Here is a 24,163-nt window from a genome sequence, read left to right as displayed (position 1 = left end):
TCATTTATTTCACTGAATAAACAATGGATATTAATCATGTGCTGTTTGATGAGAATCAGGGATTTAAATGTGTCTTAATACATTTTTTAGTCAATATCTTTGTGTCCCAGTCTGACCCCACAACTTTTCCAAACTCACCCCTATTTACAATCTGACAGAGGTTTAAGATTTTTGTGTCATACAGTGTATTTGACTCAAACAGTGAGATAAATTATGACCATGAGAAAATCTCCCAGATGGCCTTTAAAAAATTATTTTCCCGTGTAGCTCATAAGCTTCTTCCTGTGTGGATTTAGGTCAGAAATGTTATAGCGACCGTAAAAACACGGTTAAACACCGCTGTGTCGATAAGAAAGGGGTTAATTCAGTTTTCTAGGCTGCGTTTCTTTATATAAACACATACATTGTCCCGTATCTAAAGTTTCTGCTCGGCGACAGCGAGCCTGTTACGTGTTATGTTATACAACCGGAGCACCGACCACTCTCCCCACACCACCCGGTAACAGCGCTGAGCCAATCGTGAGCCAGTGCTGAGGGGGTGTGACCAATAGCAGAAGTTGACGTTGTGCCTGGAACGTGGGACGGTCGCGTCATTGGCTGATGAGGTACCCGCCTACTTACCTTACTGACCGACATTCAGCAGATGCCAAAGAAAATGAATAAAAATAAAATACGTAAAAAAAAAACCTTAAAAAAACACAGGAGTCTGGTGGAGGCGAAGTGACCAGAGAAACAGCATCGTGTGGCGGCAAGTGGCACTGCAGCACAATTTTAAACAGGGACACGCTGTATAAGACAAACATACACTTTATCAAAATATCGTTTCGGATTGGGTGAGTGATCTATAAAGCAGGAACCTATGAATGGGGGCCAGACTGAAGCACATTTGTTGATTTATCCAAATGTGCCAAGACTAAATTTAAAGTCCTAATTCTTAGTAATAATAAACAAATTATTGAAGCCAAAAAAAAACAAAAAAAAAAAAAACAGGAGTCTGGTAGAGGCAAAGTAATCAACCTGTAAAGGAACATATGATGTTTCTGGCTCATGTAAAGTGCTTGAAATTGGTAAAGAAACAATTTAATCATTATACCATGATGACTTTGTTGCTTGCTTGAGACAGTGCTAGACAGAATTAGTTTACAACACTTGTCATATGTTTTGCCATGTAATTGCATAGTTTCTAGTTTTTATATCTATTCTCAATTTCATTTTATATACCTATATTTATGTTGTTTTTTGTTTTTTTTATCCTAACCTTTACCTGTAGTTATTTCTGTCCTTGTGCTTCTGTAAGTACCAGATTTCTCCTCTGGGGATCAACAAAAGCTTATCTTATGTCATCTTATCTTATCTTATCTTATCATTTTGTATTATTAATCTGTATTATTATTATCCATATTATTATTATCATATTATCAATTAAATGGAAATAAAAAAGTACATTTACCTATATTACCAGCAGAAAATGACAGTGGTGGAAGAATTACTCAAATAATTTACTTGTGCAAAAGTAGCAACTCTGTAAACATACTCTGATACAGGTACAATTGCTTTAGTATCAATGCTAGTGTCAATATGATTGATACAAAAAAAAAGAAGAAAGATTGCCTCCATCACGTTAGACCCTTCTTAGTGACGCAATACTTGCATCTCTGCTTATGTTTGTGATCACCTCCTTAGTTTACATTTGTTTTCTATTAAACTGTACTTTGTTTAAACATGTCAATTTGTAGGTGGCAATTTGAATATATTCATATACTCTTACATGATAGCACATTAGCTGCTTTAACAATAAAGGTAGTGCAGTAAAAAATTACAATATTTTCCACTGAAATGTAGTGGAATAGAAGTATAAAGTGACATAAAATTGAAATAAGTAACTGTATGTAGTTTCCACTGCTGCTAAACGTCAAACATACAGTGGGGTCCAAAACTGTATAAACAAAAGAGCAGCAAAAATGTTTGTATAGATGTTATTGCAATGTAATAACATCAACTCATCCTGGCCTCTAGGTGGCGACACCGACTGTTCACTTGTTTTTACAGGTTCTCAAGCAGCCAATCAGAGCGTTCCTCTTCAGAAACAGCTGATAAGTCACCTTCGCCAGTTTAGAGGGAAAATGAAGCTAAAACCTTTGTTTCGGAGGCTGAAACCTAAACATATGAAAGGTACAACACATTCAGATCACCTGAAACACAATTACACAAGAATCCGGCCTTTAAATCTGTTTGTGATGTCGAAGTGACGGATGAGAAACCGACAGATTACCGGGTTGTGTTCCTTTGTTTTCTGATATTTTAACAGTTTTTGGATCCAAAACCGTTCATGTCAGCTCTAGTTTTCGTACCTGACACCACCTATGACAGCTCTAAATTCAGATTTACAATAATATGTGGCATAAAAAATGATTTTTTTTGGCGCTAAATTATCATGGTGACTACGCCTTTACGTTACAGTAAACACCTAAAAAGGCGGCAGCGGGAAACGGGCCACAAATAAACATAAATACTATCCCATACATATAATAGTCACTGTACTGAAAGCTTAAACAAAGACAGATTGGTGTCAGACGCTTTAAAATACTGAAATAAGAACGAAAATACAGTTGATGTCGGTTCATATTTATCCACTCTAACTTGACGGAATATTTGGTTGCAAAACCAAATGATCAGATATTCAAACCACTTTGTGTTTACATGACAATTGAAATGCAGATTAAACAAGTAATTTATGTTTTATTTTTCTCTTAATCCGCTAATATTTTATTACGGAAATCAGATTCACTTACTATGGCAACTTCAACATTAATTTTAACTTTATGACTCTGTTTTATGACAGTCAAACGCCAGTTTAACAGCTTTCAAGTGTCAAATATATATGTTCTTTTGTCATGAGAAATGTTTCATAAGCGGTCATTTTAATAGTTTTGTAACACCGGTTTTGGGCAATTTCGTAACCCCGCACAAACAAAGCCGTTTGAATTTCCCGCAGTAGTTCAGGTGTCACGTGAACGTAGCTCGCAGCTTGATTGGCTACGTCGCAGCGTCAGTTTAAAGAGCCAGCACGAGCTGTGTTTTCATTGGCCGGCCGCGTTCTAGCGCCAAGATTTCAATAAAAAGGCGAGGGGACAACAGAATCCACTTCAGTCTCTGCTCTTTGTCTGTGTCAGCTCTTCGTTAGCTTAGATTTACGCTTTCCTCTTTTTACGTTTAGTTACTTAAGTTATATTTTATTTATCCGAGACCAAAATGCTTACTGCTCGCAATCCTCTTACCGTCAGGGATGAAAACACACTCAGCATCCAGACCAGCAACATGTCGCTGGACAAAGAAAACACGGTGAGAAGAAAAAACCCTAAAACTTACGTTTCATCTTCTTTTGAATGTTAAATTCTTGTTAACGTAACTAAACTTAACTTAACCAGAAGTTTACGCTTTAATTTTTTAGGCGTGTTTAAGTTAAACGTAGTGGCAGCCATTTCCTGAACAGTTCAGCCTATAAGTGACTCAGATTGATTCAGTATTTGTCTGACGTGATGAAATCAAACGTATGGACTAAGTATTGCCACTAGTTTCTGGTCACTTTAATGATTTCTGGTCATTTATCTTTAAAGCCTCCGAGTCTGAACACCACCCGCATCCTGGCGTCTAAAACCGCGCGGAAAATCTTCGACGATGCTGAGGTAAGTGACTGAAAATCTACTGAAACCTTCAGTATGTTAAACTAATCTACCAGATGAATGATCTATATTCATATTAAAGTCAGTGACCGTAAGTTTGCCTTTGTATTGTGCTCATATGGCGCTTAAAATGTCGGTTCTGGCGCCAACGTGGACAGTCAGCTGTCGCTGATAAAACTCAGCTGTCACTCCTACGGGATTTATTCATCAGAGGTCGTTTGCTAACATTTAGAAAGTTTATAAAACATTAACATGACAAAGTCTTGGCAATGAGAGGTTATTTTTCTCATAGATGTGTGCAGGTTTTAGTCAAATGCAAACTATTATCAACACTGGATAAGTTCTCATCAATAACAGCTGATCTTAGATCAATAATCATAACTGTTGTAATCTTCATATAATACAAAATGTGCATTTAGTAGAAGATGTGAAGCATTTATCTGACTGGCATTTGTGTGTCAAATATTATCTGAGACATTACGTTTCAATTAATAAGTCAACCCCAGCATTATGCGTTAAACTGTGTTGACCCACGGTTTAATTTGAAAGCAGCCCAAGTGAAATTTGACCAATTAAAGCATCAAAATCAAAGCGTCATCAGACCAGCTATAAAATGTGTAGCAATGAGTTTGTGGTTGACATTGTTGGTTTTTCAGCCCAAAGCAGTGAAGAAGAGTGAGGTGGAGCCGCTGCTGAAGGAAAACCCTCGTCGCTTCGTCATCTTCCCCATCCAGTACCACGACATATGGCAGATGTACAAGAAGGCCGAGGCCTCGTTCTGGACCGCAGAGGAGGTACGCATGAACGCCGCTGCACTCACAAGTGTGCAGTACTGCAGGAGTGAAGTGTTGCTGTGACCCTGCCGTGGTCACCTTCATGTGATGCTGACGTCTTGTTTGTTCAGGTGGACCTGTCGAAGGACCTGCAGCACTGGGAGTCTCTGAAGGACGAGGAGAGGTACTTCATCTCTCACGTGTTGGCGTTTTTCGCCGCCAGCGACGGCATCGTCAACGAGAACCTGGTAAGGACGACCGGCCTTAAGCGTGAAACATCCCTGAACGCAGGACGGTGATTGTTGATGTGTTACTGGTTTGGGATCAGCTCTGACTCCCCAGTTCATCTGAACAGCTGTCAGGCATCACACCGTCTCCTGCTGCTGTGTGATTCTGTTTTAAACATCAACCAGCCTGTGTCCTCATCTTGCTGTTTCACTCTGTGACCACCAGGTGGAGCGCTTCACACAGGAAGTGCAGGTGACAGAAGCCAGGTGTTTCTATGGTTTCCAGATCGCCATGGAGAATATCCACTCTGAGATGTACAGCCTCCTCATCGACACCTACATCAAGGAGCCCAAGGAGAGGTGAGCAGATCCTGGCACTCTTACTGGTCTTGGTGGTTGGTATACTGTTGTCTCTACTGGCCTTTACTCTTGTCTGCACTGGTTTCTACTGTCTGACGGTGTGTTCACTGACCCTCAGGGAATACCTCTTCAACGCCATTGAGACTCTGCCATGTGTGAAGCAGAAGGCCGACTGGGCGCTCAACTGGATCGGCAACAAGGGCGCCAACTACGGTAAACCTGCTCCCCGGGACTCCACATGATGTTTGTGCTCCTGGTTGATCAGGTTTGGTATTGATCAACTATATCTGTTGTTGATCCTCCAGGAGAGCGTGTGGTGGCCTTCGCCGCAGTGGAGGGAATCTTCTTCTCTGGTTCGTTCGCTGCGATCTTCTGGCTGAAAAAGAGAGGCCTGATGCCCGGCCTGACCTTCTCCAACGAGCTCATCAGCAGAGACGAGGTGACGACCTGATGTTACACTTCATCTGCTTTTAAGAGACCATCCATCAGCTCAATTAGTTTTCTCTAAATGTGTTCTTTCTTCCTTGTTCTGCTCTTATCCAGGTCATGTTTAATGATTAATCAATAATGTCTAATGTCAATTATAGTTTTTATATCTGGGAAGTGCTGGGAAAATGTGATATTCTTAGACTTGGTGAATAATTTGAGGCCTCATTGTCCCTCCTGGTCTTTATTGACAGTTTCTGCAGGTTCATTAAATTTAAGACTTTTTTTTTTTTTTTTTTTTAAACCAGAGTCAAATTTAAACCCTGTTTGATGGTTATACTGGTATAAAGGTGTTGAACCAGCAAGACCACAATTTATTTACATCACCTTTTGTCATATATAAAGTCAGGTCTGGGGAATTTCCAGCCAGTTTCTGCTGAAATCAGACAAATCGTTTCATCATTGGCAGTTACACTTTATCACCATTAGAGAATATTTTAAGACTTTCAATACCTTCTAAGATCTTTTTAATAAACTTCATTCAGTGCTTTTTAAGGACTTTTAAGACCTGCAGATAATTATGATGTTCATGTTTTGGCCAGTTTGACCATGAAATGTTTTGTTCAATTAAAAATTGAATCCTTTGTTTTAGCTTTGATTTTTGCCTCAAATCAAATGTCTTGAGTTTTCTGTATGGATCTGCTTGTTTGTATAAATTAGTGTGGTGGTCTAACTGTGTGCTGGTTTCAGGGTCTGCACTGCGACTTCGCCTGTCTGATGTTCAAACACCTGGTGAACAAGCCGTCAGAAAAAACAGTCACCAACATCATCAAGAACGCCGTGGAGATCGAACAGGTCGGTCGACAGTAACATAAACAGATGAATGTGAAGATCTTCTACGTGTCTGTCTGGTTCATCGGCTTTTCTGGCCGTGGATGCTTTAACTCGCTTTGTTGAACTGTTGTTTTGTTTATGTTCAGGACTTTCTGACCAAGGCTCTGCCCGTGAAGCTGATCGGGATGAACTGTGACCTGATGAAGCAGTACATCGAGTTTGTAGCCGACAGACTGATGCTGGAGCTCGGCTTCTCAAAGGTAACAACACCCTGGCTGAACCACAGCTCCCGGTAGATCCAGGAATGAAGTCTTCATTATTCCTGCTCAGCTGGTCTGAACATGCAGGCCTCTAAATGTTTGTCATGTAGATTGAATTAGTCCCAGAAATGGCTGCAGGCTGATCAGCTGCTTCCAACCAGCACAGCCAGGTTGAACATGTGATGATGATTCACAGCGTCTGCTGGATCCAAATATTCAGAAATTCAAAAAGTGAATTACATTGGTTTAAGTGATATTTTAAGTCTAGCATTCAAAGCGTTGCTGTTCCTCATCAGACTGTTGATAAGACACGATGAAGGCTTAGATCTGACTCGGACACTTGCTGCCACACTAACAGACAGTCACTGTAACTTGTGCTGCGTCAGAGGCAAGTTTGTTCATTTATTCTCCTGCTGTTGGCACAAAGTTTTATAATCGGAGGTCCCTGCTGGTATTTCATTGAAATATGACTTTAACTCTTCCTAGTTTAGGTCGCCTATACTCACCTGATAAGTAGGCCAAGTTTAAACTCAGAGCAGCTGCTGTAGCGGCCTCCTGATCCTGGTCTGTACTGTGTAGGTTTGTAGATGAGGATCAGGTCTGTGATGATGAGAGGCGCAGGGGTACGGACCTCAGCCGGTGATGGGGGCTGAGTGTTGCTGCACAATCTGCTCAGAGAACAAGTGGTTCACTGACAGACCACAGCAGCACGAAACAGACGCCAGACTGAACAGACCTCCAAAAGTCCTGCAGTGCTCTGGTTCAGGTCTGACAGTAGACCAGGTGCACTATAGTACAACTGCTTTATAGTTATACAAAGCAAGGCAGAGCTTCACTCTGAGGGGGAACTTTACCCCTCAGGCTTCCGCACAGAACTCATTTTCAGATCCTTTTCATGTGTCGACCAGAGAATAAACTGACCTCTGCTCCGTCTCGTGTCTCTGCAGATCTACCGGGTGGAGAACCCCTTCGACTTTATGGAGAACATCTCCCTGGAGGGAAAGACCAACTTCTTTGAGAAGCGAGTGGGCGAGTACCAGAGGATGGGCGTCATGTCCGGCCCCACAGACAACACCTTCAGGCTGGACGCAGACTTCTGAGGACAGAGGTGGAGCGATCCACACTCAGTCACACACTTCAGCCAGAGAAACCAGGTGATGCTGAAGGCCATTGCTCCACTCTGGGAGGAAAGTAGACTCTTAAATTAAAGGCCAAAATGTGTTATTAACTGGATGAAAATCCACAGGTGGATGTACTGAGTGTAGAAACAGATGGATCATCACTGTTGTACAGGACCTAATTTTAATTTATGTTGGGTTGTCAGCTGTAGGTGGTTATTATTATAACAATAATGATAATAATAATGAGATTTTCAGACAATAAGGATACTGCAGCCCATGGATCTGCAACTTAAATTCAGCAGTTAACTTGGTAACTTCGTAAAGCATGGACCAGAATTGTTTATATATAGTTTTTCTTTTTTTACCTCCTTATGTGTAAACTAACTTTTTAGAGTTTTGTGTTCTTCATAAAATCTGCTATATTAGTATGTTTTTATAAAGGAATTTTATGTTGCTTGTGTTCAATTTGTACAGATGTTTAGTTTTTTTCTAATAAAATTTTAAATGATAGTGTGTTTGGTCAAAGCCCTGATTCTGTTCATTTCCATGTGTCTGTTGATAGTTTGGGTTTAAATGCAACAGAGAGCTTTAGGTTTAACTTACAGATTTTCACATTTTAAAATAATGAATAAATCAACAATGAGCTAATGGACAAATGAAATATCCCTAGGGGATAATAAAAGCATATATCTAAATAGTTTAAAGCTAAAAACATTTGGGCAAATATTTACTTTCTTTTCTTGAAATTATTGGTCTAGGCTGAGAAATGATAACACACTGAGTGCAACTGCAATACGTGTAATGGCCAATATATCTGTTCATTTGTTCACATTTTCTAAAGGAAACTGCCAAATCAGTCTGTTAAAGCCTATGAAGAAGACCCCTGCTCTTTGTTTATATGTCAAACTGAATCAAGACAAATGAGACATGAAATGACTTAAAGATGCAAAACTATTAGTAACTAGTAAAAATACTAAAAAGTCCTAAAACTACCAAAAAGAAGCGTAATATTACTAAACTATTGAGGAGAGACGGTAAATTACTCAAACAAGATGTATGAAACTTTGTATGCAGCGTTTATGGCTAAACATTTCCAGTTTATCAGACACCAAGAGCTTTACAGTTGAGTTAATGACCACACTTTAAACGAATAAATTATGAATTAAATCGATATTTTCCTTGTCGTTTCTTATTGGAAATGAAAAATGAAACCAGCAAGTCACACTGGGGTTATTTGACCTGCCTGATAAACTGGGTTGAGGTAAATAAGTAATTATTGAAATCAGAAGACTGACCTTCTACGAAACCTCTGCATTCTGTAAGGAGCCGACAGCTGCGTTATCACGCTGACTCCAAATCGGCAATAAAATAAAATATTTAAACAGCAACTATCATGTTTCTAACAGGCAATTTTAACCGTGTTAATCAACTGCTATATAAAATAAAATTTTAATTTAATAAAAGATCTTAGTCGTGTGTAAAAACCGAAATCTTTTCTGTCTCATCCTTGTAACTGTGAACCGTGCTGACGTTTGATCAGGAAGTAAACAGAAAAACAAACTAGTCGCAGTCTCCAGCTGTTCTGCTCCAAAATGTCGATTTCAAACCCGAGACAGACGTTTTTAAACCCGGTAAGACACCTAACTTGTTCATCTTAATAACCATTATCTATTTCGATTCATTTTCATTGTCGCCATGACCGTTTAATTGACAATTTATCGAGGATTTGTCGGCGAGCGAGCTAGCTAGCATCTCAGCTAAGCGCCCACTTTAATTCGTTATCATCAGCTGTAATGTCGTATAACGTGGAAGAAGTACTTTTATCGACTTGATATTATTCACGGTGAATGTGTCATACATCTCTCCCACTAAATAACTTCATTTCAGCAAATTTGCTCAGTTTCGCCAGACGGAAGTACAAAGTCCAGTTGGACTCTTTATTTAAAAGTCATTTTGTTAGAATATGAGCCCAGCTCGGTGTTTTCCGATGCCGGAGAGAGCGATTTAATTTAATTAATGTACAGTCTTAACTCTGCTCGTGTCGCTTTTTAACAATTGCAGACACAGTAGGAAATACTGAAACACCTTCAATTTCCAATGGAGTTTGGTGTGGCGATACAAAACGTTCAGAGGTAGATGTGTTTTTTGTCACTTTTAGGCAAAAAAATGCAGTTGGTTTATATCAGTGTAATCTAAGTTTTTTCTTTTAATTTTCATTTGTCTGGAACTAATTATTACTTTAATTTTCAATTAATCGTAAGAAGATAATTTTCTGGATAAGTTCATGAAGTTTTTGTTTATAAAATGACATTTCCGCAGAAATCTGCAGCCCAGAACCCAAAGATATTCAGATTACTCCCATATATAATAAAGAAAAGCATCAAATCCTCACATTAAAAATATCAATTTACTAACATTACAACATGACGGTTAAAGGCTCAAAGGGTCATATATGATAACAAGTATCTGACCCTCTAAACATTTGAGCCAGTTTATGTTTGCAGAGATATCTTCTATGTATTATTTAGACTGTTCTGTCTGCAGGTTAAATGATGTTTGATGTCGAATTCAAACACGAAATCCTTCTTTCCGCCTTTTTCACAAAACTTTTCTTCATTTCTTCTGAATCTCCTTCGTTCTCATCATATGTTTGTATGTGTTTAGTGTGGTCCCTCTCACCTGACAGCCTACATCTGACATGTTTTTCTCTTCAGGTGATTCCCTTCGCTGGGACAATCCTGGGTGGTTTGCTACCGGGGGAGATGGTTCTCATTCAGGGCTCAGTACCATCTAATGCTGACAGGTGAGTACACACAACACAAAATTATCAAGCACAGAACCTTGTTTAACCTTTAACACCGGCATGATCCGCCCGTGTTTACAGCTTCATTACAAACAGACAGGTGACATGACTAAATTTTATTTTCCAGTCTCCACAAGTCTTAGAAAGCATTGAATACAGTTCCTTCAAAAAAAAAAGAGGCTGTTAAGATGTAAAAAGCCTTCAATTTCATTCACAAATGTCTTCAATATTTTTCTCAGTCATTCAGCTCACCCACTCATAAAAATGCAAATTAGAAATGATTTATTTTTTAATTGGTTAATCTATCCATCAGTTTTCTGTTGTTTATCTGGGTCCAAACATGGACCGATTATGAGACGTGTGAAATGCCCCTCCCATGTGGTCGTATTGTGTCTATTTGTGTGTGTTTTTTTTTTTTGTCTTTTTGTGGTTGTTTTGTGTGTTTTGACAGGGCTTTGTGAAATATTAATTGTCTCTTCATACAGAGTTTCTGGTCCAGGGGCCCTCTGACCATTCGGCCCTGTAGGATTGTTCAGTAATCCATACATGGCTCCAGGTCATGTTAATGAAAAACTATATTCATAGGATTTATTGTCCTACACAGTTTGGAGGTACAGACAAAAATGTAATTAGGTGAACACCAGAAACAACTGAAACCCTGTTTTAAATCTGAAATGATGCAGATTTTTCTTCTGTATGTTTGACTCGCCTGTCGTCCCTCTGCGCTGTCTTGCAGGTTTCAGGTGGACTTCACATGTGGCAGCAGCGTGAAGCCGAGGGCCGACGTGGCGTTTCACTTCAACCCGAGATTTCAGAGGTCACCGTGTATCGTATGCAACACACTGCAGACGGAGCGCTGGGGCAGAGAGGAGATCCTGTACCAGAATCCCTTCACTGCCGGGGGGGCTTTTGAACTCATCATCCTCATCCTGAAAGACAAGTTCAAGGTGAGAGCTCGGCCGCCACAGGATGCTTAAACTGATGCTCTTGATTCATTTCACAGTAAATTCCCCTGCAAAATGAAGAGTTTGAAATGTTTGTTTGTAAGATGATGATAAAATGATAAAACTATTCCTGCTGCGTTTACAGACATCAAACAAACCTCCAACAGCATCTGAAAACAATAAGCCAGATTTGAACTTTAATTCTTGAAGCAGCAGTTGACAAATCAATAAGGTGGCTAATCTGGGAGCACATGTGATATCAGTAGAGTTAGAAGCTTTGGAGGCAGCAGAAACATCTACATTTGCATACTGTATCTTCTGATGAAGATCATGTGATATGATCAAAAGCAACAGCTACTAAGGTTCTACTACTCAAGGTTTGTCAATAATTTAGATTAGCGCTGCAACCATTAGTTGATTAATCAGGAGTACTTGTACTGCAGTGCAGGATCAGAGTACTTGTACTGCAGTATTGGATCAGAGTACTTGTACTGCAGTGCAGGATCAGAGTACTTGTACTGCAGTGTAGGATCAGAGTACTTGTACTGCAGTGCAGGATCAGAGTACTTGTACTGCAGTATTGGATCAGAGTACTTGTACTGCAGTGCAGGATCACAGTACTTGTACTGCAGTGCAGGATCAGAGTACTTGTACTGCAGTGCAGGATCACAGTACTTGTACTGCAGTGCAGGATCACAGTACTTGTACTGCAGTGCAGGATCACAGTACTTGTACTGCAGTGTAGGATCACAGTACTTGTACTGCAGTGCAGGATCACAGTACTGTGCTGTCTGTGCTGCAGGTGGCTGTGAACGGAGGACACGTGTTGGAGTACAAACACAGAGTGGATCTGGAGCGAGTCGACACCCTCAACATTTCTGGAAAGATCAAAGTTGACGCTGTGGGCGTCCTCCCCCCGAGCTCTGTGAGTTGCTCTCTGACGACAGCATCTGATAAAAGTAAAGTTTGTTGTTTTTTCTTCATGTGATGAAACTTGTGATGAAGTTTATGAGCTGTTGTTTTTGGCTTTGTTGTTTTTCAGACTTCAGTGTCTCCTGCAGCCAGTCTGACCAGCCAGGACTCAGAGATGAATGTAAGGATAAATAATTAACTGTCTGATGTTTGCAGTGGAAACAGTTCTGGTACTTTTACTATAAATCCAGCTATTTATCCTGTATAATCAGTTTGTAAAATGGTTTCTAACAGACTGTAATGCAGCTTTAATCAGACCTAAGTTTAGTTAATGTATTTGTTAACAACTCTAACTCCTCCTGTGGACACACACATCAGGCTGCTGTATAAAAGGAAAATGAACGAGAGTATAGTAAATTATTATAAACTTTATAGTATAAAGTATGTAGAACAAACACTTAAAATGTTTACTTACTAAATGATGAATGGGGGAACATTATGTTAATTGTTATCTATGATTGTATTTAAACAGATTTTCTTGTTTGTTCCTCTTCCAGCTGGTAAGCTGCTCGTCAGGCGACTTGGTGAGTTTCAGTTCGAGGTTTACAATGATTATTGTCCTTATCTACTAATCTGCTGATTCATTTTTCAGTTGATTGATTCAGTTTTGGTCTAAAAAAATGGCAGAAAATGCCATGATGACCTCTTCAAATGTCTTGTTTTGGGGCGACCAGAAATGTCCCATCAGTTTCATTGTGAACAACCTCTTATACTTTCCCAAACTCCAATGTGACCTCTTCACGTGTTGTTTTGTCCAACCAACTGCCCAAACCCAGAGATTCAGTTTCCTGGCATACAAGAGTAAAATCTTCACATTTCAGAAGCTGCAACCAGCTAATATTTGCCATTTTTGCTTGAAAAATGTTTCAGTTATTTTTGTGTGGATGGACAAATCAATGAATCACTGCAGATATAGCTGAGATAATGTCGATGAGACACTGCAGCAGTGAGCTTGAAGTATTTATACTGGCTGTTGACTGATGGAACCTTGTTTTCTGCAGAGTATTCCTTTCAGAGGTGATCTGGGTAAAGGACTGAGCGTCGGACGAAGCATCACCATCAAAGCAGAAACCACTCACAAAGCACAGAGGTAAATCACCTGAATGACTTTTCATGACCAGGAAAAAACTGTGGTGGAGGAAGAGTACTATTACTTTTCATACTTTAAGTACATTTTCCTGATTATACTCCATTCCTTTTGGAACAGAGTATTTTTACAGAGTGATGTTTTACTTTCACTTCTTATTCATCCTGACATAAACTAACTAATAACTTAAATGTTGAAAAAAAGTAACAAAAAAGGGAAAAATTCTTTATGTGGATAAAAACGACTGAAGGATCCTGAACATTTAGAGATGATAAAGATCAGTAGTTTGAACATGTTTTTCTGCTGTATTTCCGACATGTTTCCGACATGTTTCCAACATGTTTCCTTCAGTTTCGGTGTGAACCTGCGAACGGCGGGCAGCAGCGACATTGCTCTTCATCTCAACCCTCGTCTAAAGCATCGAGCCTTCGTCAGAAACTCCTTCCTGTCGGAGTGCTGGGGCCCTGAAGAAAAAAAGCTGGGCTCTTTCCCCTTCAGTACAGGACAATACTTTGAGGTACATCATGACCTTTGACCCTGCACACGAGACAGATAAAGTCATCTCATTGTGCACTGGGAATTTGTTATATTTAACAAACAACTAGTGGATTAATTAAGAGAAACACTGTGAAAAGCAGCACTCTTTGAATGCATTAAATTGTAAATTTAATATAATTTTTTATTATTGATGAATCAATTATTTGTTATTTGGATTTGATACTTTTTGAATTCGAATTTCTTTTGATTTTATCGCGACACCTGAAGGCATCACTTTGGGCTGTGGGAAATGATAAAAAGTATTGTTTAATTTGTTATTGTGTATTTTAGTTTCCCGCTGATCAGGCATTAGATGGATTTTGTTCTTTTCAGATGAGTCCCTTGGTTTTAGAATCAGCATAAAGAGAAAGGGATCAGCATGATATAAATGAATAAATTCATAGTTGTTGCAATGTTACATGTAAAATCAGCGTCATGGACCTTGGAACCTTCTGTCCTCATGATTGTGGTGTGTTTCCTCTGCAGATGATCATCCTTTGTGACTCTCAGCAGTTCAGAGTTGCTGTTAACGGGCTCCACCAGCTGGACTACAAACACAGAGTCAAGGACCTGAGCCGGATCAACCAGGTGGAGGTGCTGGGAGACGTCACGCTGCTGGACATCAAGATCCGCTGAACATGTTTTTACAATCTATGTAAAATGTATATATTGGTAGGAAGTGCCTGCTGCAGCAATAATAACCTCACATCCTTTAAACCGGAGCAGTGTTAGGAGCTAACAAGTTTATTGCTATACAACTTTACAACAGCTTAACATCTTTATATTAAAATCAGAAGAAATATAGAGTCAAGTTTCATCCTGAAACATATCAATGGACTGATCTACAGTATGTGCTTCTATAACTGTTCTTCCTGTTAATCTGTGACCAGATCAAATAAACTAACCACATGAACCTGTTTAGGAGTTTGATTCATGCTTTGTTACCAGCAGTGGGGAAAAACTTTGATCTGCTGGTGACGTACTATATTTTATCTTACTATACAATAATTTATGCATTGCTATACTATGACGTTTTTATGCCTCACCTGGTAGAGCGAATATCATTTAGGCTTTGTCCTTACCATAGCGTCCTGGTTTCAAATCTGACATGTGTAAATATAATAAAGACAAAAGAAAACCCCCCCAAAAAAACTAAAAGTAATTTTATGACTCAGTATATTTTTTATGCTAAGGCTTATACCACAGCTACAGCACAAATCTAATCAAATCTTGATTTCCAGGTCTCAGGTACAAGTTGATATGTAATTCTATAAATCCATTAACAATCAAGCTAGTTAACTAAAAATAAAAAATAAACGAAATATAATCAGCTTCTTTTGTAAATAAAAGCTTTGAAAAAAGGCAAAATAAACTGATCAGGTTTATATATACACACACACACATTTAATTATAAAATCAAGCACCAGCATTAAAAAAAACACTCAAACTGTACATATTTCACAAAAGTAACCTACGATACAAAACTGATCTAAAAGTACTAATATACACATCTGGAGGTTACATGTCATTACAAATGGGCAGATAAAACATGTTAGTTTTACCGCACGAATACCACAACGGCCTCAATGCTCTGATGGTTTATAATAAAAGATAAAATTAAGTTTTAATTCATCACAATTCTGCTGAGGTGCAGAACATTTCATGTTCTATACAACACTGAAAGCCTCTTTGTGCTCAGGCGCGTCTCAGAACGCACTGGGTGACAGGCTTATGTTAAATTAGATCGTAAAACCGCTGTCCTCCTACAGAATGGAGCAATGGCGTTCAGCATCACCTGGTTTCTCTGGCTGAAGTGTGTGACTGAGTGTGGATCGCTCCACCTCTGTCCTCAGAAGTCTGCGTCCAGCCTGAAGGTGTTGTCTGTGGGGCCGGACATGACGCCCATCCTCTGGTACTCGCCCACTCGCTTCTCAAAGAAGTTGGTCTTTCCCTCCAGGGAGATGTTCTCCATAAAGTCGAAGGGGTTCTCCACCCGGTAGATCTGCAGAGACACGAGACGGAGCAGAGGTCAGTTTATTCTCCGGTCGACACATGAAAAGGATCTGAAAATGAGTTCTGTGCGGAAGCCTGAGGGGTAAAGTTCCCCCTCAGAGTGAAGCTCTGCCTTGCTTTGTATAACTATAAAGCAGTTGTACTATAGTGCACCTGGTCTACTGTCAGACCTGAACCAGAGCACTGCAGGACTTTTTGAGGTCTGTTCAGTCTGGCGTCTGTTTCGTGCTGCTGTGGTCTGTCAGTGAACCACTTGTTCTCTGAGCAGATTGTGCAGCAACACTCAGCCCCCATCACCGGCTGAGGTCCGTACCCCTGCGCCTCTCATCATCACAGACCTGATCCTCATCTACAAACCTACACAGTACAGACCAGGATCAGGAGGCCGCTACACCAGCTGCTCTGAGTTTAAACTTGGCCTACTTATCAGGTGAGTATAGGTGACCTAAACTAGGAAGAGTTAAAGTCATATTTCAATGAAATACCAGCAGGGACCTCCGATTATAAAACTTTGTGCCAACAGCAGGAGAATAAATGAACAAACTTGCCTCTGACGCAGCACAAGTTACAGTGACTGTCTGTTAGAGTGGCAGCGAGTGTCCGAGTCAGATCTAAGCCTTCATCGTGTCTTATCAACAGTCTGATGAGGAACAGCAACGCTTTGAATGCTAAATTTAAAGTATCACTTAAACCGATGTAATTCACTTTTTGAATTGCTGAATTTTTGGATCCAGCAGACGCTGTGAATCATCATCACATGTTCAACCTGGCTGTGCTGGTTGGAAGCAGCTGATCAGCCTGCAGCAGTTTCTGGGACTAATTCAATCTACATGACAAACATTTAGAGGCCTGCATGTTCAAACCAGCTGAGCAGGAATAATGAAGACTTCATTCCTGGATCTACCGGGAGCTGTGGTTCAGCTGGGGTGTTGTTACCTTTGAGAAGCCGAGCTCCAGCATCAGTCTGTCAGCTACAAACTCGATGTACTGCTTCATCAGGTCACAGTTCATCCCGATCAGCTTCACGGGCAGAGCCTTGGTCAGAAAGTCCTGAACATAAACAAAACAACAGTTCAACAAAGCGAGTTAAAGCATCCACGGCCAGAAAAGCCAATGAACCAGACAGACACGTCGAGGATCTTCACATTCATCTGTTTGTGTCACTGTCGACCGACCTGTTCGATCTCCACGGCGTTCTTGATGATGTTGGTGACTGTTTTTTCTGACGGCTTGTTCACCAGGTGTTTGAACATCAGACAGGCGAAGTCGCAGTGCAGACCCTGAAACCAGCACACACAGTTAGACCACCACACTAATTTATACGAACAAGCAGATCCATACAGAAAAATCAAGACATTTGATTTGAGGCAAAAATCAAAGCTAAAACAAAGGATTAAATTTTTAATTGAACAAAACATTTCATGGTCAAACTGGCCAAAACATGAACATCATAATTATCTGCAGGTCTTAAAAGTCCTTAAAAAGCACTGAATGAAGTTTATTAAAAAGATCTTAGAAGGTATTGAAAGTCTTAAAATATTCTCTAATGGTGATAAAGTGTAACTGCCAATGATGAAACGATTCGTCTGATTTCAGCAGAAACTGGCTGGAAATTCCCCAGACCTGACTTTATATATAACAAAAGGTGATGTAAATAAATTGTGGTCTTGCTGGTTCAACACCTTTATACCAGTATAACCATCAAACAGGGTTTAAATTTGACTCTGGTTTTAAAAAAAAGTCTTAAATTTAATGAACCTGCAGAAACTGTCAATAAAGACCAGGAGGGACAATGAGGCCTCAAATTATTCACCAAGTCTAAGAATCACATTTTCCCAGCACTTCCCAGATATAAAAACTATAATTGCTAAAGACATTATTGATTAATCATTAAACATGACCTGGATAAGAGCAGAACAAGGAAGAAAGAACACATTTAGAGAAAACTAATTGAGCTGATGGATGGTCTCTTAAAAGCAGATGAAGTGTAACATCAGGTCGTCACCTCGTCTCTGCTGATGAGCTCGTTGGAGAAGGTCAGGCCGGGCATCAGGCCTCTCTTTTTCAGCCAGAAGATCGCAGCGAACGAACCAGAGAAGAAGATTCCCTCCACTGCGGCGAAGGCCACCACACGCTCTCCTGGAGGATCAACAACAGATATAGTTGATCAATACCAAACCTGATCAACCAGGAGCACAAACATCATGTGGAGTCCCAGGGAGCAGGTTTACCGTAGTTGGCGCCCTTGTTGCCGATCCAGTTGAGCGCCCAGTCGGCCTTCTGCTTCACACAGGGCAGAGTCTCAATGGCGTTGAAGAGGTATTCCCTGAGGGTCAGTGAACACACCGTCAGACAGTAGAAACCAGTGCAGACAAGAGTAAAGGCCAGTAGAGACAACAGTATACCAACCACCAAGACCAGTAAGAGTGCCAGGATCTGCTCACCTCTCCTTGGGCTCCTTGATGTAGGTGTCGATGAGGAGGCTGTACATCTCAGAGTGGATATTCTCCATGGCGATCTGGAAACCATAGAAACACCTGGCCTCTGTCACCTGCACTTCCTGTGTGAAGCGCTCCACCTGGTGGTCACAGAGTGAAACAGCAAGATGAGGACACAGGCTGGTTGATGTTTAAAACAGAATCACACAGCAGCAGGAGACGGTGTGATGCCTGACAGCTGTTCAGATGAACTGGGGAGTCAGAGCTGATCCCAAACCAGTAACACATCAACAATCACCGTCCTGCTGTTAGGGATGTTTCAGTTAAGGCCGGTCGTCCTTACCAGGTTCTCGTTGACGATGCCGTCGCTGGCGGCGAAGAACGCCAACACGTGAGAGATGAAGTACCTCTCCTCGTCCTTCAGAGACTCCCAGTGCTGCAGGTCCTTCGACAGGTCCACCTGAACAAACAAGACGTCAGCATCACATGAAGGTGACCACAGCAGGGTCACAGCAACACTTCACTCGTGCAGTACTGCACACTTGTGAGTGCAGCGGCGTTCATGCGTACCTCCTCTGCGGTCCAGAACGAGGCCTCGGCCTTCTTGTACATCTGCCATATGTCGTGGTACTGGATGGGGAAGATGACGAAGCGACGAGGGTTTTCCTTCAGCAGCGGCTCCACCTCACTGCTGCTGCTCTTCTTCACTGCTTTGGGCTGAAAAGCAAACAGTGTCAACCACAAACTCATTGCTACACATTTTATAACTGGTCTGATGACGCTTTGATTTTGATGCTTTAATTGGTCAAATTTCACTTGGGCTGCTTTTTAAATTAAACCGTGGTTCAACACAGTTTAACGCATAATGCTGGGGTTGACTTATTAATCGAAACCTAATGTCTCAGATAATATTTGACACACAAATGCCAGTCAGATAAATGCTTCACATCTTCTACTAAATGCACATTTTGTATTATATGAAGATTTTAACATTTATGATTATTGATCTAAGATCAGCTGTTATTGATGAGAACTTATCCAGTGTTGATAATAATTTGCATTTGACTAAAACCTGCACACATCTATGAGAAGAAAAACCTCTCATTGCCAAAACTTTGTCATGTTAATGTTTTATAAACTTTCTAAATGTTGGCAAATGACCTCTGACGAATAAAGCCCGTAGGAGCAACAGCTGAGTTTTATCAGCGACAGCTGACTGTCCACGTTGGCGCCAGAACCGACATTTTAAGCGCCATATGAGCACAATACACAAGCAAATTTACGGTCACTGACTTTAATATGAATATAGATTATTCATCTGGTAGATTAGTTTAACATACTGAAGGTTTCAGTAGATTTTCAGTCACTTACCTCAGCATCGTCGAAGATTTTCCGCGCGGTTTTAGACGCCAGGATGCGGGTGGTGTTCAGACTCGGAGGCTTTAAAGATAAATGACCAGAAATCATTAAAGTGACCAGAAACTAGTGGCAATACTTAGTCCATACGTTTGATTTCATCACGTCAGACAAATACTGAATCAATCTGAGTCACTTATAGGCTGAACTGTTCAGGAAATGGCTGCCACTATGTTTAACTTAAACACGCCTAAAAAATTAAAGCGTAAACTTCTGGTTAAGTTAAGTTTATTTACGTTAACAAGAATTTAACATTCAAAAGAAAATGAAACGTAAGTTTTAGGGTTTTTTCTTCTCACCGTGTTTTCTTTGTCCAGCGACATGTTGCTGGTCTGGATGCTGAGTGTGTTTTCATCCCTGACGGTAAGAGGATTGCGAGCAGTAAGCATTTTGGTCTCGGATAAATAAAATATAACTTAAGAAACTAAACGTAAAAAGAGGAAAGCGTAAATCTAAGCTAACGAAGAGCTGACACAGACGAAGAGCAAAGACTGAAGTGGATTCTGTTGTCCCCTCGCCTTTTTATTGAAATCTTGGCGCTAGAACGCGGCCAGCCAATGAAAACACAGCTCGTGCTGGCTCTTTAAACTGACGCTGCGACACAGCCAATCAGGCTGCGAGCCACGTTCACGTGACACCTGAACTACTGCGGGAAATTCAAACGGCTTTGTTTATGCGGGGTTACGAAATTGCCCAAAACCGGTGTTACAAAACTATTAAAATGACCGCTTATGAAACATTTCTCATGACAAAAGAATATATATATTTGGCACTTTAAAGCGGTTAAACTGGCGTTTGACTGTCATAAAACAGAGTCATAAAGTTAAAATTAATGTTGAAGTTGCCATAGTAAGTGAATCTGATTTCCGTAATAAAATGTTAGCGGATTAAGAGAAACATAAAACATAAATAACTTGTTTATACTGCATTTAAATTGTCATGTAAACACAAAGTGGTTTGAATATCTGATCATTTGGTTTTGCAACCAAATATTCCGTCAAGTTAGAGTGGATAAGTATGAACCGACATCAACTGTATTTTCGTTCTTATTTCAGTATTTTAAAGCGTCTGACATCAATCTGTTTTTGTTTAAGCTTTCAATACATATTAATATATGTATGGGATGGTGTTTATGTTTATTTGTGGTCAGTTTCCCGCTGCCGCGCTTTCAGCTGTTTACGGTCATGTAAAGGCGTAGTCACCATGACAATTCAGCGCCAAAAATCATATTTTTATGCCACATATGATTGTAACTCTGCATTTAGAGCTGTCATGGGTGTTGTCAGATATAAAAACTAAAGCTGACTTGAACGGTTTTGGATCTAAAAACTGTTAAAATATCAGAAAACAAAAGAACACAACCCTGTCGTTTTCTGCTTCGTCACTTCGACATAGCACGGAGATTTAAAGACCGGATTCTTGTATATTTGTGTTTCTGATGAGTTGTACCTTTCATTTGTTCAGGTTTCAGCCTCTGAAACAAACGTTTTAGCTTCATTTCCCCCTCTCAATCTAGACGTTATTAAACTGATTTCTTCACTGCAGGCGAAGCTGGCAACTGTTTCCAGGTTACTGCCGAACCGAGCTCTCCGATTGGCTACTCGGGAAGATAACGACACTATGTGTAAATCTACGTCATAGTCTGTATCTCCCCCTAGCGATTGGGATGAACTAATTTTCGAAAGATTGACATATTTGGGTCACATTGTTATGTGTCGATGTTACTTTGTCTGAGAAAGCTAGCTGCCAGTTAATTATGTTTCGACAAATAAAGAAAAATCTGTACTCATTAATGGGACAATTTATATTAGGAGTTAGTTTTAACATCCTAGAGCATAACACACATTTGAATTCTCCATTGTGTATAGGCTATATGATCTGTTATTGGCTAAATTTCATATTCTTCATATACGTTTTTTGTTTTCACCTAGAACGTTGACTAAATTATTTTTTTCATTAATCCAAAAGCTGTGAAAATGATCACTTCCTGTTTTTTGTTTAGTTGAGGTCATTGAGGGCGTTTTGTGCCTCTTATTAATTGCATCGCCTCTTTTTAGTCATTTGACATCTCTATTTAGCCATTTGACAATGTTTTTTTTAATTTTATATCTCTTTTTAGTCCTTTACATCTGATTTGTATCTCTTTGTAGTCATTTGATTGATTTTACAACAAAAAATGATAACATTCACTTCCTACAGAAGTTCTAATCCAGGGTCCTGAACCTTTACCTGGTCACCCCTGGCCAGGTATAGATCCAGGTGATTCTGCCAAGTTGAACGTGATTCATCCTTTATGCTTTAAACTATAAATAAAGAAGAAGTTATTCCATTTAAAAAAGCGTATTTATTGAAATCCACAGTTGGTAATACAACAGTTTTTTTTTCATAACTATTGGACACAATGCAAAGCAGCACACAATCGTCCAATTAGCAAGTCTGTCTTTCCAGAGCTGATTGGATGAATTCATCATCCCCAAAGTGAAGGTAACATGATGAACGATTCATTCATAAAGTCCTGCATCCACATCTGGTCAACATCTGGAAACCAAAGTTCATCTCTGCTGATATCAGCTGCACCAGAGCTTTAGAGCTGCACTGTATTTTTAGACCTACAATTCCCAGAAGGCAGTGGTCAAGACAAGTCACCTATCAAGACATCTGTCTCCAGCACATCAGAAAACCTTCACATCAGTGATTATTTTCTCTTTATCTTGGTTTTGTGCAAAACTTCTGGGTGGATTTTTCTCTTGTTTTGATGACAAACAGATCTAACTAAAATAAAAAATAAGGCATTTATTGCTTATTATTATATCTCACATTGTTGACAGATGCCACAGGGTTTCTGCAAGTTTCACCAAATGACATTATAGACTTTTTAAGACCATTTGAGGATCAAGAGCATTAGGATGCAATTTAAAACTTTGAAAACAGCAGGAACAATAAGGCCTAAGTACATGAATTTATTGTCAAATATCACGTTTTCATCCCAACTGTATAAAACAACAATTCCTAGTTATAAAATTAATTAACTAATGCAACCTTGATGCAGATAAGGAGCAGAAAAATAGGAGTGATTAATCACTTAAAAAATAATTTAATTGCTTAAATGTGAGTTTGACAAGTGATGTTCCAGTCTACAGCAGGCAAGACCAAATATTCAAGATCTTTGTAAATGAAATATAAAGCTTTTAAGGCTTTTTTAGGGAAGTGAATTCAATGCTTTTAAAGACTTTTTTTTTTTTTTTTAGATCTGTGTCTCAGTGTTGTATCCACAAAGTTTTCTCCTCTTTAGTTTTGATTTTCCCATTGAAATTTTCTTTTTGAGTGGCTACAACACAAGGATATCTGCTGTATTTATAGACTGAAAACAAGTGAGCCACACAACTTTTTGAATGTCACAGCACAATCTTTATCTCAGGATACATCCACTGGTCTGCATGTGGGATCTTCACTAAAATGTAAAATAAAGTTTAGTTTGTTTGGAGATTCAGGTGGATTCACCAGAACCTGGTTTCACCAGAAAGCTGTGAAATATTTGGTGCTTTAAGCTTGATGATGTACTTACTGTTTTGGTATTTTGTTCAACATTATTTACCAGTTTCAATAAATTGTGAAGAGGGGAGGAGAAAGAGAGCTCTCTCTACGCTAACAGTTCAGTTAGCAAATTCGCTCGTCCTGTAGCTTAGTTTGGTCGCTAACAAGACAGTCTCAGCAGGTTTTTAAAAGCTATATTAGTTTGATTTCCTTCTGTTTGCTTCCTGTGTGTAAACCATGTCTCTGTTATGGAGCAGTACTCTGATGACAATAAACTGGATTTTGATGCACAGCTAATAAGCTACAACAGCTTCCTAAATTTAGGTTTGTGTCAAATAAAATGGGAACACCAAAATTAATAGTAGTAGTACAACAAAATTCATTCTTTTGTGAAATAGTGAAATATTTGGTGTAGAAGCTTGGTGATGTAGTGAACATATTGCAGGGCTAGCTGGTGAACTGCTGTACAGTGAGCTAACTGCTAAGCAAGCGGGGAACATGCTAGTGCAAGTCAGTTCTATCTATTTTCTCTGAACTGGACCCCCTGACATTTCTCAACTGTGTTCATCATGTAATTCAATAAAGAATTACTGAAGAATGATTAAAAAAAAAAAAGCTCCAAGACCTAGCTAGCAAGCTGGTTAGCTTGGTCACTAACGGGACAAGAAGTTCACATATTTTATGCATGCAAACAACGTATTTATACCATCCTAATAGCTTGTGGATTTTGGCTCT

The 24,163-nt window shown here is 39.7% G+C and overlaps 3 protein-coding genes and 2 non-coding genes across 10 annotated transcripts; 3 read left to right on the top strand and 2 right to left on the bottom strand.

Annotated features, from left to right (window-relative positions):
• Window positions 1-606: 606 nt before the first annotated feature.
• Window positions 607-8,194, top strand: LOC130187489 (ribonucleoside-diphosphate reductase subunit M2). 4 transcript variants are annotated; one of them, XM_056405154.1, is made up of 12 exons: window positions 607-833; window positions 2,050-2,172; window positions 3,285-3,342; window positions 3,618-3,686; window positions 4,340-4,477; window positions 4,588-4,704; window positions 4,910-5,043; window positions 5,162-5,256; window positions 5,349-5,482; window positions 6,220-6,324; window positions 6,450-6,563; window positions 7,511-8,194. In XM_056405154.1, the coding sequence occupies exons 3-12, from the start codon at window positions 3,319-3,321 to the stop codon at window positions 7,661-7,663; spliced, it is 1,083 nt and encodes a 360-aa protein (XP_056261129.1). In that variant the 5' UTR covers window positions 607-833; window positions 2,050-2,172; window positions 3,285-3,318; the 3' UTR covers window positions 7,664-8,194. The 4 variants fall into 4 exon arrangements, with proteins under 4 accessions (XP_056261129.1, XP_056261132.1, XP_056261130.1 ...); XM_056405157.1 differs by lacking the exon at window positions 3,285-3,342 and having other exon boundaries at window positions 647-833; XM_056405155.1 differs by lacking the exon at window positions 607-833 and having other exon boundaries at window positions 2,019-2,172.
• LOC130160862 (small nucleolar RNA SNORD94) lies at window positions 7,163-7,298 on the top strand. Its single transcript, XR_008826064.1, has one exon. It is a non-coding gene; the product is annotated as a small nucleolar RNA SNORD94 (small nucleolar RNA).
• A 999-nt stretch (window positions 8,195-9,193) lies between the features above and the next one.
• On the top strand, window positions 9,194-14,944 carry lgals8a (galectin 8a). The gene is made up of 9 exons (XM_056405161.1): window positions 9,194-9,315; window positions 10,399-10,487; window positions 11,224-11,434; window positions 12,234-12,356; window positions 12,474-12,524; window positions 12,901-12,927; window positions 13,405-13,493; window positions 13,842-14,007; window positions 14,514-14,944. Exons 1-9 carry the CDS (start codon window positions 9,277-9,279, stop codon window positions 14,661-14,663), a joined length of 945 nt encoding a protein of 314 aa, XP_056261136.1. The 5' UTR covers window positions 9,194-9,276; the 3' UTR covers window positions 14,664-14,944.
• A 464-nt stretch (window positions 14,945-15,408) lies between these two features.
• On the bottom strand, window positions 15,409-21,479 carry LOC130187487 (ribonucleoside-diphosphate reductase subunit M2). Of its 3 annotated transcripts, XM_056405151.1 has the most exons (11): window positions 21,344-21,444; window positions 20,194-20,251; window positions 19,850-19,918; window positions 19,049-19,195; window positions 18,822-18,938; window positions 18,485-18,618; window positions 18,272-18,366; window positions 18,046-18,179; window positions 17,216-17,320; window positions 16,977-17,090; window positions 15,409-16,029 (listed from the first exon to the last, which is right to left on the bottom strand). In XM_056405151.1, exons 2-11 carry the CDS (start codon window positions 20,215-20,217, stop codon window positions 15,877-15,879), a joined length of 1,092 nt encoding a protein of 363 aa, XP_056261126.1. In that variant the 5' UTR covers window positions 20,218-20,251; window positions 21,344-21,444; the 3' UTR covers window positions 15,409-15,876. The 3 variants fall into 3 exon arrangements, with proteins under 3 accessions (XP_056261126.1, XP_056261127.1, XP_056261125.1); XM_056405152.1 differs by lacking the exon at window positions 20,194-20,251 and having other exon boundaries at window positions 21,344-21,479; XM_056405150.1 differs by lacking the exon at window positions 21,344-21,444 and having other exon boundaries at window positions 20,194-21,321.
• On the bottom strand, window positions 16,242-16,377 carry LOC130160861 (small nucleolar RNA SNORD94). The gene has a single exon (XR_008826063.1). It is a non-coding gene; the product is annotated as a small nucleolar RNA SNORD94 (small nucleolar RNA).
• Window positions 21,480-24,163: the final 2,684 nt, after the last annotated feature.

The sequence above is a fragment of the Seriola aureovittata genome, chromosome 19 (assembly GCF_021018895.1).
Source record: "Seriola aureovittata isolate HTS-2021-v1 ecotype China chromosome 19, ASM2101889v1, whole genome shotgun sequence".
NCBI classification, from domain to species: domain Eukaryota; kingdom Metazoa; phylum Chordata; class Actinopteri; order Carangiformes; family Carangidae; genus Seriola; species Seriola aureovittata.
This window is presented reverse-complemented; position numbering and strand designations above follow the sequence as displayed.

Excerpts from the sequence above, each read along its gene's own strand:
- LOC130187489 (XM_056405153.1), top strand. The coding sequence starts at position 3,253 with ATGCTTACTGCTCGCAATCCTCTTACCGTCAGGGATGAAAACACACTC. Across the intron at positions 4,705-4,909 it reads GCATCGTCAACGAGAACCTG|GTGGAGCGCTTCACACAGGA; the intron begins GTAAGGACGACC and ends TGTGACCACCAG. Across the intron at positions 5,044-5,161 it reads ATCAAGGAGCCCAAGGAGAG|GGAATACCTCTTCAACGCCA; the intron begins GTGAGCAGATCC and ends ACTGACCCTCAG.
- lgals8a (XM_056405161.1), top strand. The coding sequence starts at position 9,277 with ATGTCGATTTCAAACCCGAGACAGACGTTTTTAAACCCG. Across the intron at positions 11,435-12,233 it reads TCCTGAAAGACAAGTTCAAG|GTGGCTGTGAACGGAGGACA; the intron begins GTGAGAGCTCGG and ends TCTGTGCTGCAG. Across the intron at positions 12,525-12,900 it reads GCCAGGACTCAGAGATGAAT|CTGGTAAGCTGCTCGTCAGG; the intron begins GTAAGGATAAAT and ends TTCCTCTTCCAG.
- LOC130187487 (XM_056405150.1), bottom strand. The coding sequence starts at position 20,283 with ATGCTTACTGCTCGCAATCCTCTTACCGTCAGGGATGAAAACACACTC. Across the intron at positions 18,180-18,271 it reads CAACAAGGGCGCCAACTACG|GAGAGCGTGTGGTGGCCTTC; the intron begins GTAAACCTGCTC and ends TTGATCCTCCAG. Across the intron at positions 17,321-18,045 it reads AGCTCATCAGCAGAGACGAG|GGTCTGCACTGCGACTTCGC; the intron begins GTGACGACCTGA and ends TGCTGGTTTCAG.